General features: G+C 32.4%; 1 protein-coding gene across 4 annotated transcripts; it reads right to left on the bottom strand.

The window, feature by feature from the left end:
- Positions 1–5828: 5828 nt before the first annotated feature.
- Positions 5829–11749, bottom strand: LOC107934441 (receptor-like protein 7). Of its 4 annotated transcripts, none has more exons than XM_016866873.2 (2): positions 8304–11749; positions 5829–5845 (listed from the first exon to the last, which is right to left on the bottom strand). In XM_016866873.2, exons 1-2 carry the CDS (start codon positions 11723–11725, stop codon positions 5842–5844), a joined length of 3426 nt encoding a protein of 1141 aa, XP_016722362.2. In that variant the 5' UTR covers positions 11726–11749; the 3' UTR covers positions 5829–5841. The 4 variants fall into 4 exon arrangements, 1 of the variants encoding a protein (XP_016722362.2); XR_001693900.2 differs by lacking the exon at positions 5829–5845 and adding an exon at positions 7588–8074 and having other exon boundaries at positions 8159–11749; XR_005910023.1 differs by lacking the exon at positions 5829–5845 and adding an exon at positions 7588–7936 and having other exon boundaries at positions 8159–11749.
- Positions 11750–19950: the final 8201 nt, after the last annotated feature.

Genomic DNA, 19950 nt, shown 5'->3' with positions numbered 1-19950 from the left:
ACTATCATTGAAAAGATAATTAATTAAACCACTTATTTTATTATTTGAAAGGTCGAGAAATTGTAAATTTTTTTGACTCTTTAAGAACTCTGGAAACGCACTTATGTTACAGGATCCCAGATACAATCGCCTCAACATTGGGAAAGAGAAGTTTGCATCACTTAAGGGAAGTTGTTTTGGAAAATCAATCATATTGAAAGAAAGGTATACCTGTGAAAGGGTGCTCTTCCACAACCAATTAGGCACAACACCATGGATATGGTTGTTAGAAAGATCCAGAGAAATCAACAATTGTCTTGTGTTTTGATGAATTCTGGAAATTCAGTAAGGTTGCATGAACTTAGCCTTAGGCTTTCTACTAGGGGAAAAGTAAGACTCATGTTGTCACTTTCAATTAAGAAGCTTATATGTTTGCTTTCAATTTAAAACCATTTATTATGTGGATTAAATCATAGTATTGTTATTCAAATTTAAAATAAAGAAATTATCTTAAATTTAAAAAGTAAAGTAGTTAATTGATTCCAAACGTCTAGTCCATTATTTATAAAACAAAAAAAAAATATTTCTCAAGGTATCTAGTCGGTAAGTAAATATTTGCATTTTGTAAGCCCATTTAAGGAGTAGATGTCACGAGTTTTAAAGTTGCTTCATACTTAAGGCGAGGATCAAACCCTCGACATTACTATAAGTCATATTAATTATGATATTTTCGTCATTTTGCTTCATCTTTATTCTATATGAATAATATTCCAGTGTTTCAATCTATTTGCCTCAAACTATGAATCAGATCTAAATTAGTATCTAAACTTTAAACTATTCTAATTAATTAAGTGTTGAAACTATGATTAATAGTTTGAGAGATTAGTCATGCAAGCAAATGTTCAAGTCTTTTGCCCCCTCATTACTGCATGAGTTGAACTACTTCGTTTATAGCAAGTCATTAAAAAAGCAAATATAAATATCATTGGCCTTAATCTTTAGTCTTGGGCATTGCATGCAGATGCAATTGTTGAAGTCCTTTTGCGGTATCATTAATGCATGAAAATTATGATCAACCACTTTGTTGAAGTCTTATTCTCCTTATCAATGCTAATGTTTTAGTCTTTTTAAGTCTAAGTATTATTATTAAAGTCCAAAACAAATAATCATATGTTGAAATATGTTCAATATTTAAATTTAGTAAATAATATAATAGATTAGATATTAAAATTTGTTGAGTCAAGTTTTTGGATTGCTTATAGGAAGTAGTCACTTCTATAACCCTCGCAACAATTTTATACTCATCATATTTGATGTTCGCTATTTATTGATATAAAATTTTTAGACATTAAATGATGTTATTATTCTAAATATATGCAAGCTCGACTTTGAAGTACAACTTATTTTAAACATTTTTCCTTTTTTGTTGTGGAGAATGGACCGTGATTACATTGAAAATACCATTGAAGAATGATAATTAAAATAATCATATTTTATACTATAAAATATTTATTATTGAATATTTATAAATTATATATATTTTTCTCATTAAAATATCAATATAAATATTTTTTAATAATATATTAAGAATATTATTTAAAATTAAATTAAACTATTAAAATTTATTAATAAAATAAAATTATAATATTAAAATTAAAAATACATTATTAATATAATTATATTAAACTTGATTCAAGTTAATTTTTATATAAAAATAAAAATATTCATAAATAAGCTTTGTTCGATAAATTAATTACGTTTTTCAAAAAGACAAATTAATTTACAGAAAAATGATATTATTTAAATTTCCATACTAAAATGCTTTTAAATTTAATTACAATTATCAAAGACGAATGAGATTCACGAAATGTCTCATATTATTTAACAACTTTTCAATTTTTTGAAAAAATCAATTTCATTCTCTCTTTTTTTTTTCAAAATTTATCAACCCAATTGAAACAGAAAAATTTTAATATTTTTAATTTTTGACTGACAAAAAAAAATGATACTATGAGATATTTTTCATATTATTAGACCTAATCTTAATCTTTGGCATTCCATGCAAATGTCTAAATCTTCTTAGGGAGATGGATTGATGGACATAAGTAGTGGAAATTTTGATGATACAATTCTTCTCTTCTTAACAATTTCTTTCAAAGAAACATATTTAAATATCCACACCCAAACTTCTTTAGATTTAATTTAAAGGAATAAATCTTAAAATTATAAACTATGGATTAATGTGTAATTGTATACATGAATTTCAATTTTGTGTAATGTTATACATGAAATTTTGATTTGATCCAATTCTTATAATTTATCAACACAATTATTGATATAAAATCATTTTATGTTTATATATTATATACATAAATAATTATATTTATCCAATATAAAAATAAATTGATGTATTTATTTCATTAAATACGTTTGATTAAATCAAAATTAAAGTTTAAAGTATATATTTGAACCACAATTAGAGTTCCACGTGTATAATTACACCAAACTAAAGTTCATATATACAATTACACATTGTAGCGACCTAAAAATTTTCGAGTACGGGCGCTAGTCTAAGTAATTATTGAAAATTTGAAAACTGAATCTCGATTTTATTTGAAAAAGGAGTCGCCGCCGATCTTTTTTCCTAGGTGTGATTGAACACCTAATAAATTCTCTTTTTAAGAGAAATTTTTCTAAAAAAGATGTAATTTTAGGTCTACGTAAAAATCCAGAGAAAATTAGGGTTCGGAAGTCGGTTACGCGCGAGGAAGGTATTAGCACCCTCGCGACGCCCAAAATTGGTATCTCGTTAAACGCGCGTCGTCTTAATTTTCAAAAATACGAGTTCAATTTAATATTTACTCGTGATCCAATTGAAACATGAGAAATTTTTTTTAAAACGAGAATTTTGAAGCACGAATTTTTTAAAAAAAACGAAAATTTTTGAAACACGAGAATTTTTTAAAAACACAAAAATTTTTGAAACATGAAAATTTAAAAAAAAATACGAAAATTTTTAAAACACAGCAATTTTTGAAACACTGATAATTTTTCAAAACACATTTTTTTTAAAAAAAACATGACAATTTGTGAAACACTAGAGTCATTGAAAACACGGAAATTTGTGAAAAAACGAAAATTTTTGAAACACAGAAATTTTTAGAAAACACGAAGATTTTGAAACACCGAAATTTTTGAAAATACTAAGATTTTTGAAACACCAAAATTTTTGAAAACACGAGAATTTTTGAAAACACGAAAATTTTTGAAACACGAGAATTTTTTTTGAAAACACGAAAAATTTTGAAAAATAGAATTTTTTCGACGACGTGAGAATTTTGAAAAACGGAATCTTTTTTACTTTGATTTTGTTCAAAACACAAATATTTTTGAAACCACAAAAAAAAATTTACACAAACTTTTCGATTTTTTATTAAGCAAATATCGTATTTAACACGAACCGATTATATTCACTCAACATAACAATGAAATCAACGAATTAGTGTCAGATCGATTCGTTGCCTTATTTTTGAAAACATGAATATTTTTTTAACACGAGAAAAATTTTTTAAAACACGAAAATTTTGAAACACGAGAAATGTTTTGAAAACACGAATTTTTTGAATATTTACAATTTTTAAAAGGGCGTATCGTGTTTAACATAAACCGATGATATTCACCCAACATAACGATGAAATCAACAATTTAATGTTAAATTGACTCGTTGACTTATTTAAATTTTTTAGAAATAAAATAAAATTAACTTATAAAAAATTAAATACGAAAAATAAAATGCTTAAAAATATATCAACAATATTAAAAACATCATTCAAATACGCGAATTAAATTAAAAATAGGTAAAAGAGAAATTACCAAAAAGCTCAAAAATACGAGATTGACCGATCAAAAATACGAGCTTGACCGAGAGAGCTACATGACTCGAGCCTTCCTTTTTTCCTTTTTCCCCTTTTTTTTCTCTTTTCTTTTTTTCCTTCTTTTTCCTTTGGCCTGCTTCAGATTGGGCCTGGGACTGCTGGGCCTGCTACTGCACTGGACCCCGCTGCTGGACTGGGTCGGCTAGTGGGCCTGCGCTATTGGGCTGGTCTGCTGTGGGCTTCTTTTTTTTCTTTGGGGTTTTCCTTTTTTTTTTTTTTTGGATTTTTTTGTTTTGGGTCTTTTTTATTTGGTTTTTTTTTTGGGTCGGGTTCGGGTCAAATGCGGGTTGGGTTGGAAGGGTCGGTCAGTCGGGTCGGGTCGGCCCGATTAAAAATTTATTTTTTCTTTTTTTTTCTTTCTTCTTCCTCTTTTCTTCTTTCTTTCTTTCTTTTCTTTCTTCTTCTTCTTCTTCTCCGTTTGGTCTCCTTCGCCGCCGTCGACGCCTCTGCTCGTGCTGCTGCCGGTGGCTCGCCGATGGCCGGCCTCTCCTCCTCCCCTCTCTTCTTTTCCTTTTCTTTCTCTTTTTCAAAGCCTTTTTTTTTTCTTTGTATTTTTTTTATGTTTTTTTCCTCCCCTTATTTTTGGGGTTTAAACCCCTTTTATAGCTGATTTTGTGCTTCTTTTTGCAGGTAGCAAGTGGGCTAGGAAGGGCTAGGTCGGCCGCCGCCTATTGCAGGTGCAATTCGTTGTGGCTGTCAGAAGGACTGAATCATAAACGCAGCGAAATTTTTGGGGCAAAAGTGTAATTTTAAGAAATTGTAAGGGTTAAAATGTAATTTCAAGAAATTTTAGGGGTCAAAATATAATTTAAAATATTTTAGGGGTTGAAATGTACTTTTGAGAAAGTTTAAAGGTTAAAATGAAATTTTAAAAAAGTTCAGGAGTTAAAATGCAAAAAAAAAATTTAAATTTTTTTTTAAAACGAAAGTTATTCCCGGACAAAATTCAGTGATTACACCATTAAATTAAAGTTGATATGTAATTTTGAGATTTATTCCTATTTGAAATTATGAAAGACAAATGAGATTAACAAGATATATTATATTATAAACAAAGTTTCAATTCTTTGAGAAAGTTAAGCTCCAAATTCAAAAGTTTTTTTTTTTCAAAGTTTATCAAATGAATTCAAATTTTAAATCTAAAATATGGATTTTTTTATTATCTTTTTTTAAATCTAAGGTCAGTTCCAATTTTCTAGTGTTTTAGATTGTTTACTAAACTAAAAAGCAAACCACATTGTAAGGCATCATTTCTTTCATTATATATATATTTTTTTTTACGTAGACACCAAATTTCATCGGGATACAAATCAGCATTTTGTGACAAACTCAATTTAACTCAACTTTAATTGTAGCAAAGCTTCTAACCGGGGGCTCTTTTTCCACCATTTTTCTTCAACACTTTCGGCTCCCAGCTCTCTGGAGGCATCCTCCATCACTGAACATTCTTCACTCACCTTCATCATTGCCACCACCAACCACATCAGCATCAGCATCAACATCTTCATCTTCATGGATACGATTTCTATATCATTGCACAACGTTTAAAGAACTTCGATCCTAAAAAGGATACTTCTAAATTCAACCTTGTTGATCCACCTGTGAGGAACACAGTTGGAGTGCCTGTGAATGGATGGGCAACCATTAGAGTCGTCGCTAATAATCCAGGTAAACACCGTTCTTCATCATTTCAATTACTGTGATTCCATTACCATTTTTTTTGTTATTAGTATTTTTCTTAATCATTTTCATAGTATTGTGGCATACCAATTCTTCCCTGCATCTGGGAAACTAGTTTAATGCTCTGTTTCATTGGATAAATTTCCCTAACAAGTATGTGTACATTGTAATACTAGTGTGAGATAGTGTTGGCCTTTGGCTAACATTGGAAAACATACTAGATTGTAACACTAAAATTCTGATGGAGTCACCTACACCTTACCTTAAACATGATAATGCTGGCAATAATGGTGAACGTTGTGAACATGACATAGTAAACAGGACATACAACAGTAGTATTAAAAGTGTCTAAAGCATGCAAAATTGTAAGCTTTTAGTAGCATCAAGAATAATAACTTAAATTTAGAGTCAATCATCATATTAAATCAAGAATATAAGGTTGAAAGAAATTATTTTAAAAAAAAACACATTTATGCTTTTTTATCCTATAAGCAATTTAATAATGAACAAATTGATCTCTCAACAAAAATTACAAAATATTTCAAAATAATTTTTAAAATTTAAAATATTTATAAAAAATTTAAATTATGTATATTTTTCAGTAGTAAGAATTTTTTTATTATTTTGTTTTGAAAAAATTTTCAAATGTATATAGTTTTAAATTTATGTGCTCTAACATTGAATTAATTATCCTATAACAATATTTTAATTTAACATATTTAATTTTTTAATTGAACTTGAATAATTTCACTCGATTCAATTTGACTCGAATTTCATTTCACTTGACTCAATTCGAAAAAATGTCTAATCAAGTTAGGATGATAAATAGGACTCATTGTTCAATTAACTCAAAAATTTCTCACTTGATTTGATTAAGCACTCATAAAAATCATCAAAAATAAATGAGACGGAAATAATTTGCTGAAGGATAAGATGAAATGTGTTTTAGAAATTAACATTTTTTTCTTTGGCATGCAAGCTAATGTTCAAGTCTTTTTACCCATTAATGAGTACTCCTAAATCCTAATTATTAAGTAGTATCCAACTTATAAATATGTTATGATCCACCAAGTTTAATTAAATCCAACACCCCAAATTATGGGTTCAACTCTAAATTCAAGATTTGGCATTGCATGCAAATGTCTAAGTCTTTGCCCGATCCTTACTATATGAAAACAATGGTTAACCACTTTGTTTAAGTCAAGTAATTATAAACACAAAAATAAAGCATATGTGTTAGCTGGTTGAGATGGATTGATGGGAATATGGAGTGGAAATTATGATAACCGCACAATTTCTGCGAAACTTCGATTGGTACAAAATAAGTGCGAGGCTGTACCAAAACCCAACATGTGTTTGATAAAATAAAAACCCCATGTGTCAGCAAACGGTGGGAGTAGCAGCATGCAAGTGTCTCTTTACACAATCAGTACAATGTCCATCAGATATGGCTTTCATGTTTGCTGGCTGTGAAGGAGGATTGTTTCCATACAACTTATTTATACACAAATTAGTACTTTCCATACATTATTTTTAATTTTGGACTAAGCCCGATCACTATTGCATGAAAATAATGTTGTACCACTAATTTTATTTTAGTCAATTAATAAAAAAAATGGAATTGTGGTGATTTTTTTTAGCTGGTTGAGATAAATTGATGGCTCAAAAACTAAATTTTCTCATAACTTTGATGACTTTTCAATGAACTTAAAGTGTATGGAATCAATAGAAATTTATGGAATGAGATATTATTGGACTTAGTCTCAGCCTTTTGGCACTGCATGCAAATGTCTAAATCTTTTTTACCCCATGAAAACAATGTTTAGCAAGTTTCTTAGGTAGTTGAGATGGATTGATGGGCACAAGTAGCAGAAATTTTGATGATAAAATGTTTACAGTTTTTCTCTTCTTAGGCGCAATTTCTTTGAAAGAAACATATTTAAATTTTTACATTAAAATTTCTATAGATTTAATTGAAATTATCAAAGACAAATGAGACTGGCAAGATATCTTGTATTATTAACAATTTTTCGATTCTTTGAAAAAATTAATTTCAATTTCAAAAGTTTTTTGAAATTAATAAAACTATCATTGAAAGGATAAACAAACTAGTATGAAAATAAGTGTCGGGCTGAACTAAAACCCAGACCAACAGGTCCACCCTTTACACCCGGTCCTAAAGCCCAACACGTGATTGATAAAATATAAAGCTAGTATCTGTTTGGAAGAGCAAAGGATGGGAGTAGCAGCATCTGCGTCTCTTTACACAATTAGTCCAATGTCCATCAGATATGGCTTTCATTAACATCATGCCATCAAATCTCCTCAGCTGTACAAATATTCTGAAGATAAAATAATTGAAGTAAAAGTAAATTGTATATAAAAGAAAGCTTGGGCAGCCATTTCCCTGTTTATAATATCATTATTAGCATGGAAATTGAGTAGCAGTGATACATTGCATCCCCCAAATCCACAGGGACCTGGATGCAAAATGAATAAACACTTATTTATACTCATGGAAAACTACAACAGGAAAAAAGTGCATATAAAGCAAAATTACAAACCAGTGGATTGATCTTGTTAGGATCATTGCCTACATTCTTCATGAACCTCACAACTGTACATTCCATGTCCTGCTTCAAGTACCTCCTGCATTGCACAATGGTAACATAAAATTACGAGTACGATATGATAGTGAACTTGGTAAACCTACATCTTCTTCTATTTCTTTTCCCACACTTTTTGAACTTGTCAACCCATTTGTTTCCCAACTCATTCAGCACTGTATATCCAATACATAGCCCAACGACTAATCCACTAGCATAACCTATCAACGCAATTTTCCAAGTAGACACAGCATATAACCTTGAATCTACATCTTCCCCTGGAGGTGGTAGCATTGGAAGACCAACTTCATTGCATTTCCTTGACAATGGCAGCCCACACAATTTTGGGTTCCCACGGTAGGAATCATTTGTAAATGTAATGAATTGGTTGCTTTGTGGTATGCTCCCTTCAAGTTGGTTGTAAGACAAGTTCAATGCTGCTAAGAAAGTTAAACTTGTAAGTTGTGCAGGAATCTTCCCTGACAGCTCATTCTGTGAGAGATCCAAAGATTCAAGATCTTTTAGATTTTCAAGTGCTAATGGGATTTCACCAGAAAAGCCATTGTTAGATAAGTTCATCACTCTGAGTGACCTCAGCATTTGTATCTCTTCTGGTATTCTCCCATGGAAACTATTGTTGGAAAGGTCAAGACAAGTAAGAATTGTCAAGACCTTTTGGTAGGACATTTCAATCCCTTTGTTAACAATTGTCACAGAGTCTTGAGAATAATTCTCTCCGATATAATCCAGCTTAGCCTTTTCGTCATTAGTCATCTTCGCCATTGCCTTCAAACTCTGCAAAAATTCAATGGACAAGTCACCTGAAAAATGATTGGAACCAATGTCCAATATGCGTAGCTTTGGAAACCCACGTTCCGTGTCGATTTTTGAAATTGTGCCGTAGAATCTGTTTGCTCGCAAAACGAGAACCTTCAAGGAAGGCAGCTTCTCTAACCAAAATGGGAATGTATCATGAACCATATTATTTCCGAGGTCCAGAACCTCAAGTGCTGTGCAATTGGCTAATGATCTCGACAGCTTCCCTTCCAATTTATTCCCCCCTATTTTGAGTGACCTTAGTCGAGTGGGTTGAAGGAAATCAATAGATAGTTCACCAGAAAATTGGTTTGAAGCAATGTCCAACACATCCAAAGTTGGGAAAACAAATCTATGTTTAATTTGACCATAAAATCTGTTTTCCCGCAATATTAGAACCATCAAGTAAGGCAATTTCTCCAACCAAAAAGGGAATGTATCATTGATCATGTTGCTTCCTACGTCCAATACTACAAGCTGAGTGCATTCCGCTAGTGATCTGGGCAACTTCCCTTCCAATCTATTCTCACTAACTTTGAGAAAGTTTAGTTGGGTTGCTTTTGAAAATTTTGGTAACATTCCACTGAAGTTATTTCCTTGCAGATTCAAGGAAAAGAGAGCATTCATTTTGCCTAAGCAATTTGGAATTTGGCCACTCAAATTGTTATAAGATACATCGAAACTGCCAAGTTGACTCATATTGTCCAAGCAATTTGGAATTGAGCCACTCAAATTGTTATAAGATGCATCAAAATGGCTAAGTTGACTCATATTGCATAACCAATTTGGAATTGGGCCACTCAACTTGTTAGAAGATGCGTCGAGATATTCTAAATTTTCTTGACTCTTTAAGAACTCCGGAAATGCACTTATGTTACAAGATCTCAAACGCAATCGCCTCAACAATGGGAAAGAGAAGTTTGCATCACTTAAAGGAAGTTGTTTTGGAAAATCAATCACATTGAAAGAAAGGTCTAACATTGAAAGGCTGCTCTTCCACAACCAATTAGGCACAACACCATGGATATGGTTGTTAGAAAGACCCAGAGAAACCAACTTGTCTTGTGTTTTGATGAATTCTGGAAATTCAGTAAGGTTGCATGACCTTAGCCCTAGGCTCTCTAATTGGGGAAAAGTAAGACTTCTGTTGTCGCTGTCAATTAACAAGCTTACGTTGGATAAGTCGAGACCCTTTAAGTTCTTGAGTTGGACAAACATGTCAAGCTTCATGGAACTGAAGCTATTGCTTTCGATATAAAGCCATTCAAGCCTTGGAAGTTGAAGGATTGACTTTGGGATTGGTCCTGTTAAATAATTATTGCCTATAGACAGTACTTCAATCAAAGAAGAAGATGCATTGGGGAACTCATCCATTTTCCCAACCAATTGATTGTCTCCAAGAGACAAGATCTTCAACGATGGAAGAGTAAATAAAGAAGAATGTATTGATCCAAAAAGCTTGTTCCCCTCCAAATTGAGATTTTCAAGATTAGGAACTCCTAATCTATGAAACGAAGGGATTAAACCACTGAAATCATTATATCCTAGATTCAAGTTCACCAGGTGACTAAGATTTGCAATTGGCCATGGAATGGGTCCAAAAAATTTGCAACCAGAAAGCTCTAAATTAGTCAAGAACTTGAGATTACCAATTGAATGGGGTAGTTTTCCACTGAAATTTGTGTCATAAAGTGACAGACTCAGTAATGCATTGTTTGCTGGAAATTCTGGCAACTGACCCATAAGTTGGTCATTAGCTGAAATGTCAATGCTTTGAATTTTTGGCGATAAGAGAATTTCAGTTGGAAAATGGCCACTCAAATTGCAGTTCCCCAAACTGAGAGAAACCAAACGAGAGGAAATTTCCAAGAAATTGGGAGGTAAATAAGAGATTGGGTTCCCATCAAGGATAAGTTTGGAAAGAAAAGAGAGTCTTGAGAGTGAAGAACATAATGGACCTTTCAAACCACAGTTTGACAGACTCAACACACGCAGGTTGGAAAGTACAAGAGATGTGGTTTCACACCATTTAGCACTTTGAGTTGAAATGTTTACCCCATCCAAATAAAGCTCTGTGAGAAACCTCAAATTCTTGATTAATGTCTTGAAGTTTGGATTCTCCAATTTAAGAGGCTGTTGAAGTTCGTAAGGCAATAAAAAACAGTAGTAGAAGCCAGGGTAGAGAATTTTGTAAAATCTGCAATAACAAGAATCTTGATTAGACAGATCAAGAGAGACTAACCTTTTTAAGAATGAGATCTCCACTGGAATTTGGCCATGGAAACATGAGCTTGAAAGGTTGAGATGAGTTAGATTTTGGAGTTTATCAAACCCATAGGAAAACAGAGTGGTATTAAAGTTGTTTCCAGCAAGGTTAAGGCGTTGAAGACGATAGAGATTGAATATGGGGTGAAAGCTGCCTGAAAGGTTTTTGTAACTAAGATCAATGCCAACGACATGACCATAAGCATCACAAGTGACTCCTTCCCAAGAACAACAATCAGTGTTGACATCCCAGAGGTCAAAATTGGAAGAGAAAGTAAAATTAGGGGCATAGTAAAGATGATGCTGCAATTGCAGCAGAGGAGATCTCTGGTCATCAAGGCATTGCATTGGGAGATGAGTTTGAGGAGGTGAAAAAGACAAGAGAAGAGGAAGGAAGCATGAGAAGAGAAAGAGTGAAGAAATAAGGGAATGAAGGGTGTTCATGTTGGGTGGGTGTGAAGGAGGATTGTGTTTGGCATGCAACTTATTTATACAATATTTATGAGAGATTGACGTTGCATGCAATTTCTAAGTCATTTTGCCAAATCAAGACCCCATCAAAATACTGTTCCACCACTTTAGTTAAGTCTTTTTGGTCAAATTTTTTCAATATGTTAAAGCAAGGGATAATAATGTATTATTTAAAGCTGTTAGTGATGATGCATAAATTTTTTATTGTTAGTATTAGAAATAAGTTGTTAAATTCACACTTAATTTGCCTTAAGTCTTTCTTTTTTGTTAATTTTAATTTTAAAAAATGAGATTTTAATATTTTATCCATCTCATTCGCTTATTAACAACATTCAACCAATGTGTACAAGTCAAGTCACCTTCTAGATTGATGGGTAGATGATAGAATATATAGAATTTTTTACTTTTGAAAGAAACATGTTTAAATTTCCGCTTCCAAACTTTCTTAGAGCGTGAGAAATATTTTCATTTCTATATTATTATTTAATTATTATATAAGTTTAATATTTTTATGTTTTATATTATTAAAAATATTTATAATTCGAGATTCGTGTTGAATTTTATAATTTAAATAACTCAAATAATTTAAAAAATAGATTAATATATATACTCATTTGATTCCTGTCAATTTTAAAAATTAACAAATTAATCTCTCTCAACAAAAATTACAAAAAAATTAAAATAATTTTTAAAATCAAAATATTCATAAAAATTCTAAAATTTATATTATGTAAAAAATATAATAATTTTTTATTATTTTGCTTTGAAACAGTTTTTAAATATTTATAATTTCAAATATTAATTATACTATAATAAAGTTTTAATTTGACATGTTTAATTTTTAAATTTAAATTAAACAATTTCACACCATAATACTTTTTATATACACTATAATTTTGACCAGTCAACACTATAAATGGTAAAATACAAATACATAAGAGCTCAAAAATAACACTAAAAACTAACTGTTGACACCATTTTTTGAAAAAAAAAGGGGTCGACTTGGGTTTTGAAAATGAAATGGGAGTCGCCACCAATCCTTTTTGAAGTGTGATTGGGTCACCTTGGAAAGAGGTTGTTTTTAATAAATAATTTCATTTTATTAAAACAACGGTTTTGGTCTACGGAATCTAGAAAACGGGTTCGGGAGTCGGTTACGTACGAGGAAGGGTTAGCACCCTCGTAACGCCCAGAAATTGGTACCTAGTTAATTATCTAACGTCTTGATGTTGAAAATTGAGAACTTGAAAGAATTAAAAGTACGATCCTTGTATTAAACATTAAAAATTTGGGAAAAGAAGCATATTTTATGTTAATCGAGAAAGAGAATCGTATCCAGTAAGTTAGGACACAATATCTCGAATTCCCAATATACAAAAAAGGCTTATTTAAAAAGTATTTAACTATCTTGGATTAGAAAAGGAATCACGACCAGTAAGTTAGGACACGATCCTTTTTTAATTCCCGATATCGTTTAAAACTTGAGTTTAAAAAGATTCGTGCATTTAGATTTATCGTGAAAATCGAAACCCAGTAAGTTAGGGTACGACCTTCTTGAATCTAAACACGAAATGTTGCTTGTTTGAAAGTCGAAACTTATGTATCGAAATAAATTAACGGTAGAAATAAAACACGAGGTTAACATGTATACAAAGCGATATTGAATGCGATAATAAAATAATACGAGTAATCAAAATGAATAGATAAAAGAGACAATTGCAAAATAGCAAGTATAAACAAATAAATTGCAATATTCTTTTAAAATAAAAGTAAATAAACAAATAAAATAAAATTCATAGGAATATAAAGCACATATATATATATATATATGCGTGTTAAAATTATGAAGTATAAAATATGTATGTGGATATATATATACGTATGTCAATTATAAAATCTATAAAAAATATGTATGTATATACAAGACATAAAAACTATGTATGCAAAAAGGGGTATATCTTAAAATGTAATATATATATATAGATGTATATATATTTACGGAAGTAACATGTATGTAGATATGGGCATGTACAAATTATAAAGTAATATAAAAGATATAAATATATGTATATCAGGAACGTGTATTGGAATAAAAGTTTATTACAATTTATATAGATATAGACAGTATTGAAAAAATATAAAAACATAGATTAATATATTATGGAATATAATATATAATAAAAGAGTTTAAATAATAGCACATAATAAAATAAAATAATATATGAAAACGATAAACAAATATAAAAATTAGTATGATAATAATAATAGTAATTATAATAATAAGAAAAGTTTGAAAGTATAAAAAAACTTTAAATAAATAATAAATGATCAAAATGATATATACATATAAAATAAACAAATGAAATAAATATGTTAACTCATGAAATAATAAGATAATGAATACATAAATGGAAAGAAAATAAAACTAACAATAACAAGCAATAATACTAATAATAATATATTAAAATGATCAATTTAACGATAAATAACTAAAATATCCAGCAGAGGATTAAATTGAAACTAAGCGAAACCTTAAGGCTGAAATCGAAATTGGAAACAAAGAAAATGATCAAATTATGACGCGCGCAAAGGGTGGGGGACCAGAACAGTAAATATCCCTCCTTCCAAAACTCATCACTTTGAACTGGACTAAAATGGAACAAAAGTAAAGTTATACAGCTAAATTAAAAAACAAAAAGGGACCAGATTGCACTAAGGCGCAAAAGAGGAAGGATCTCGCGCATAAATATCCCCTCACCGCAGAAACACGCGAATCCTAGGCGGTCTGGGTCGGGTCGGTCGGATGGCCCCAAAACGACGTCGTTTTGGGACTCTTCTGAACCCTCCCAAAACGGTACCGTTTTGGTACCCTATAAATAGAAAAAAAACCTAAAAAAAAAATCACTTCCCCTTTATTTTTTTACAAAAATTTCAGAAGGCTCTCTCTCCTTCTCTCTGCCTTCTCCGATAGCTGCCCAGAATTCGGCGAGAGACCGTCGCCGGCCTCGCCGTGGACGGTGGCCGGAGTCACTCAAAAGTCGGGTTTTAAAGCCCCATTTTCAACCCATTTTAAAAAACGAGTCCTCCGGACTCAATAGGCCGAAGAAGGAAGAGTATTTCGTACCCCTTTCGGTTCGATTCCAACACCAGAGAAGATCTCCGGCGACGGGCTTTCGAAACCGGTAAGTACTTTCTTCCCCATCCCTTTCCGTTTTCTTGTTAAAGAAAGATAGAAAACAAAAAAAAGGTAAAATAAAATAAATCACAACACAAGAACAAAAAAGGAAAAAAAACTAGCATCAACCTTTTCTTTTAGATCTCGTTTTTATTTCAGTTGTTCTCCTTCTAAAAAATACAAAGATAGTGTTTTTGCTTTTATAACCCATCTATTTCTATTTTTCTATTATTTGTTGCTGCTTTTTGCGTGTTTTCTCTGTTTTGCAAGTGTTGATGAAGCTAGTAGCGATGGGTGGCGGTGGGACAAAACGAATGATGATGGCAAAGGGATGGACGCGGCGCTAGGCTTGGCTAGGGTTTCTGTTTTCTGAAACCCTTGACTGGGTTCTGGGCCTGTTGGGCTTATTGGGCCGTTTGGGCTCTGTTAATTGGGCCCGGGCAATAATTGGGCTGTACAGTTGCCCCTCTTTGCTCGTTGTCGTGTAACAATAACAGAGCAAAGACTAAGAAAGACCAATTTTTGCCCGGTCTTGCCGAGGAAATAAGATTTGCCGTTGCGGCTTCAATCTGTTCCGCTGCATCGCCTGGAAGTAAGATTCGCCGTTGTGGCTTCGATCTTTTAAATTGCATTGTCGGGGAAGTGAGATTCGCCGTTGTAGCTTCAATCTGTTCCACTGCATCGCCAGAAGTAAGATTCACCATTGTGGCTTCGATCTTTTAAATTGCAATGTCGGGGAAATGAGATTCGCCGTTGTAGCTTCAATCTGTTCCACTGCATCGCCAGAAGTAAGATTCACCGTTGTGGCTTCGATCTTTTAAATTGCAATATCGGGGAAATGAGATTCGTTGTTGTAGCTTCAATCTGCTCCGCTGCATCGCCAGGAGTAAGATTCGCCGTTGTGGCTTCGATCCTTCAATTTGCAATGTTGGGGAAATGAAATTCGCTGTTGTAGCTTCAATCTGCTCCGCTGCATCGCCAGAAGTAAGATTCGCCTTTGTGGCTTAGATCTTTTAAATTGCAATGTCGGGGAAGTGAGATTCGCTGTTGTAGCTTCAATCTGCTCCGCTGCATTGCCAGAAGTAAGATTTGCCGTTGTGGCTTCGATCCTTTAAATTGCAATGTCGGGGAAGTGAGATTCGCTGTTGTAGCTTCAATCTGCTCCGCTGCATCGCCAGAAGTAAGATTCGCCGATGTGGCTTCGATATTTTAGATTGCAAACTATGGTTTCTTCGATCTGCTTCGCTGTCAGTGCAGGAAGGCAAGATCTACTATCTTTATTGATCTGTTCTCTGGGGAACATGACCTGTATATTCTATTTTATGAATCTATTTGTGCCTAGTGATTAGGATGACCAGAATGAATCAAATGCTCCTAACTAGACGTGTATGAATGACATTTGAATGAATGCTAAATGTCATAAAAGTGATTCCTTAATGCTTAGGTTATCATCACGCAAAAGCTTATTAAGGTTTATCGCTGACGTGCTACAACGCTTTCTTGCTCGACTGGCAAATCCAAAGAAACACTTAATCAGATTGCCCCCACTGTAAACCTCCAAGTTCAATCCACTGGATGCAAAATTTGAACCATCTTTCTCCCGCTGCAACCCAAGGGTAGAAAGATCTGGCCTTTTTTCGATCCTCTGCTACCACAATTCAATGATACAGAATGTGAAGCTCTTTGGTCCTTTACCCCATTCCCAAGGTGTTATACCAAATGTTTATGCTCAATGAAGAGTTTTCTTCTCCCAGAAGACATTTTCTTATTGCTTGGTGAACATTACTTTTTTGTTCATTGAAGCTTTTCCACCAACACGACATCTTGTCATTTTGTTCAATGTTTGGACAACAAAATTTGAAAGGATAGTCCTGACTTGGACTTTTCCCTTTTAGACACTTTGAATTTGGTGTGCTCTAAACAACAGTCCTGTTTCAGGTTCCTTCATTATTTAGAAATTTCTAGAGTAATATGCAAAACTTCATTTGCTTGAACATTCAGTTCATTAATAGTTATTCCAGATGTTTTTCGAAAAGATTACCACAACGAACAAACAAATGTTATTAAGAACAAATCTCGAAATGAATGAGTTAATCGAGATAGCAAATTTTGCTAAGATAAAATGAAATAAGACAATAGATAAAATGAAATTTTATTGGGGAGCAAAGCTTGAAATGAATACATTAATCAAGATAACAAATTTTGCCAAGATTTAAAATATAAGATAACAACAGGTGCCCCAGATATCGTAGCACGAGCTTCCCTGCATAAGTTTTCTAAAGACCATTTAATATGTGTTTAGGGAATCTACAGTATTTTGTCGATACCCCAAGATGTCACCTACTCCTTGTGATTCAGGTAGTAAGACCACCACATGCCTCAGATCCTGATCAAAATTTGAGCTGTTCCTTTCACCTCACGTTTCTTCAAAATTTGAGCCGCCTTTTTCAGGTTTTCAACTCAAATCCCCTTTGGTCTCAAGGCGCCCTTTGCGGGTTTTCACCTTGGCCTCTCCCCTTCTTTTTTTTTTTTGGATGCCCCTTTTTTCAAATGAAATATTTCTTGACTGAGTCTGAATTTACAAGATTTGGCAGGCTTTTACCATCCATCTCGCTCAGGATTAAAGCTCCTCCTGAAAAGGCCTTTTTTACCACATAAGGACCTTCCCAATTTGGCATCCATTTTCCTCAAAATCCTTTTGTAGAGGAAGGATCTTTTTCAAAACCAGGTCCCCTCGTAAAATTCTCTAGGACGAACTTTTTTGTTATAGGCTCGCATCATTCGTTTCTGATACATCTGACCATGACGAATAGCTTTTAACCTCTTTTCTTCTACCAAGTTTAGCTGGTCATATCGAGATTGAATCCATTCAGCCTCATCCAACTTTAGTTCGACTAATACTCAGAGGGAAGGAATTTCAACTTCTATGGGTAAAACTGCTTCCATCCCATAGACTAAAGAAAACGGTGTTGCCCCAGTAGAGGTCCTAACAGAAGTACGATATGCCAGGAGAGCAAAAGGTAATTTCTCGTACCAGTCTTTGTAGGTTTCAGTCATTTTTCCTACAATTTTCTTGATGTTTTTGTTAGCTGCTTCCACGGCACCATTCATTTTTGGACGGTACGATGACGAATTGTGGTGTCTGATCTTGAACTGACTACAAACTTCCGCTATTAAGTTGTTGTTTAAGTTCATCGCATTATCGGATATGATCCTTTCAGGCATCCCATATCGATATATGATCTTTTTTTTCAGAAACTTGCTAACTGCCGACTTCGTGACATTTGCATATGAAGCAGCCTCCACCCATTTAGTGAAGTAATCAATAACCACAAAGATAAAACGATGTTCATTAGAAGCTTTTGGAGATATTGGCCCGATAACGTCCATTCCCCACATGGAGAAACCATAACATGAAGGGGTGAAGGTGGTGCGTGCATTTTGTCACTATAAATTTGACATTTATGGCACCTTTTGGCATAATTAATGCAATCCCCTTCCATGGTGGACCAATAGTTGTTGCTTTTTGCGTGTTTTCTCTGTTTTGCAGGTGTTGATGAAGCTAGTAGCGATGGGTGGCGATGGGACAAAATGAATGATGATGGCAAAGGGATGGGCGCGGCGCTAGGCTTGGCTAGGGTTTCTGTTTTCTGAAACCCTTGACTGGGTTCTGGGCCTGTTGGGCTTATTGGGCCGTTTGGGCTCTGTTAATTGGGCCCGGGCAATAATTGGGTTGTACACTAACAATTGTTTGATTTATTAGTAGAGAATTGGATTTTTAATTCTAATGATTAAATATTAAACTCAAACATATTATGAAAAAAAGTAACAAATAAAAAAAGTTCTAATTAATTCTAATGATTTATCAAATGATTAATTCACCTTACATCTCAAAATTATACATTGAATTTTAAATTAAGTTTCTAGATTTCATAATGTTTATAAGTCAAGTTTCGAGTTAAATTTTGCAATTTAAATAATTCGAATAATTTGAATAATTCATACAACAGATTGGTATACATACTCGTTTGATCCCTATTAATTTTGAAACTTAGAAAATTTATTATATATATATTTAAAAAACTATAATATTTTTATTATTATTTTGCTTTAAATAAAATCAAATATATATATAATTTGAAATTTATGTGCTCTAAAATGAAATTAATGATATTATAACAAGATTTTAATTTGACGTGTTTAATTTTTTAAATTTAACTCCAATAATTTCATATGATAACGTTTTTTATATACCCTATAATTTTGACCAGTCAACACTATAAACACAGGTAAAATACAAATACATAAGAGCTCAAAAATAACACTAAAAACTAACAATTGTTCCATTTATTAGTAAAGAATTGGATTTTTAATTCTAATGATTAAATATCAAACTCAAACATATTACGAAAAAAAAACAAATAAAAAAACAGGAGACTAAAAAACCTATTTCCAAACATTTTAGTAGCAACTTTTCAAATAGAAAATGTACATAAACCTCAAATTAAAAAAAAAAAAACCCTCCTAATTCTACTTTTGTTTTTTTTTCTTGTACGAAACTAAACGCAAGAAAGCTAAGGATTAGAATCCAAATACGAATTCCAAACATGTAGGGCTAACTATCTAGATTCGGCGATTGTATTTGGCTCAGGAGATGTATAAACAGGGAGTCTGCCACTGGAACTTTTTCCCATATCTTTAGTTTTGTGAAGGAGGAATGTGCCTGATAAAATTGTAATAAATCCACATAATTCTGTTGTAATCTCTGTCCCGCCTTGTGAATTCCAATCCTTCAAGAAAACAAAAAAGAAAAAGAATACATTATTATATACAAAAAAACAAGATTTTTGTAAGTAGGATTGTATAGGAATCAAATTTGATCCGTTGGTTTATTTTTTGGTCTATTTGTGTTCACGTTTATTCATATAAATTAAATAAATGTGTTTGCAATGTTCATGAAAGTGGTCAAACATATCTCCATGAGAAGGTTAGTTAAGCTCAAAAGTAATAAAAAAAAAATTTG

This window comes from Gossypium hirsutum, chromosome D02, assembly GCF_007990345.1.
Source record: "Gossypium hirsutum isolate 1008001.06 chromosome D02, Gossypium_hirsutum_v2.1, whole genome shotgun sequence".
Classification (NCBI taxonomy): Eukaryota; Viridiplantae; Streptophyta; class Magnoliopsida; order Malvales; family Malvaceae; genus Gossypium; species Gossypium hirsutum.
This window is presented reverse-complemented; position numbering and strand designations above follow the sequence as displayed.

Excerpts from the sequence above, each read along its gene's own strand:
- LOC107934441 (XM_016866873.2), bottom strand. The coding sequence starts at position 11,725 with ATGAACACCCTTCATTCCCTTATTTCTTCACTCTTTCTCTTCTCATGC.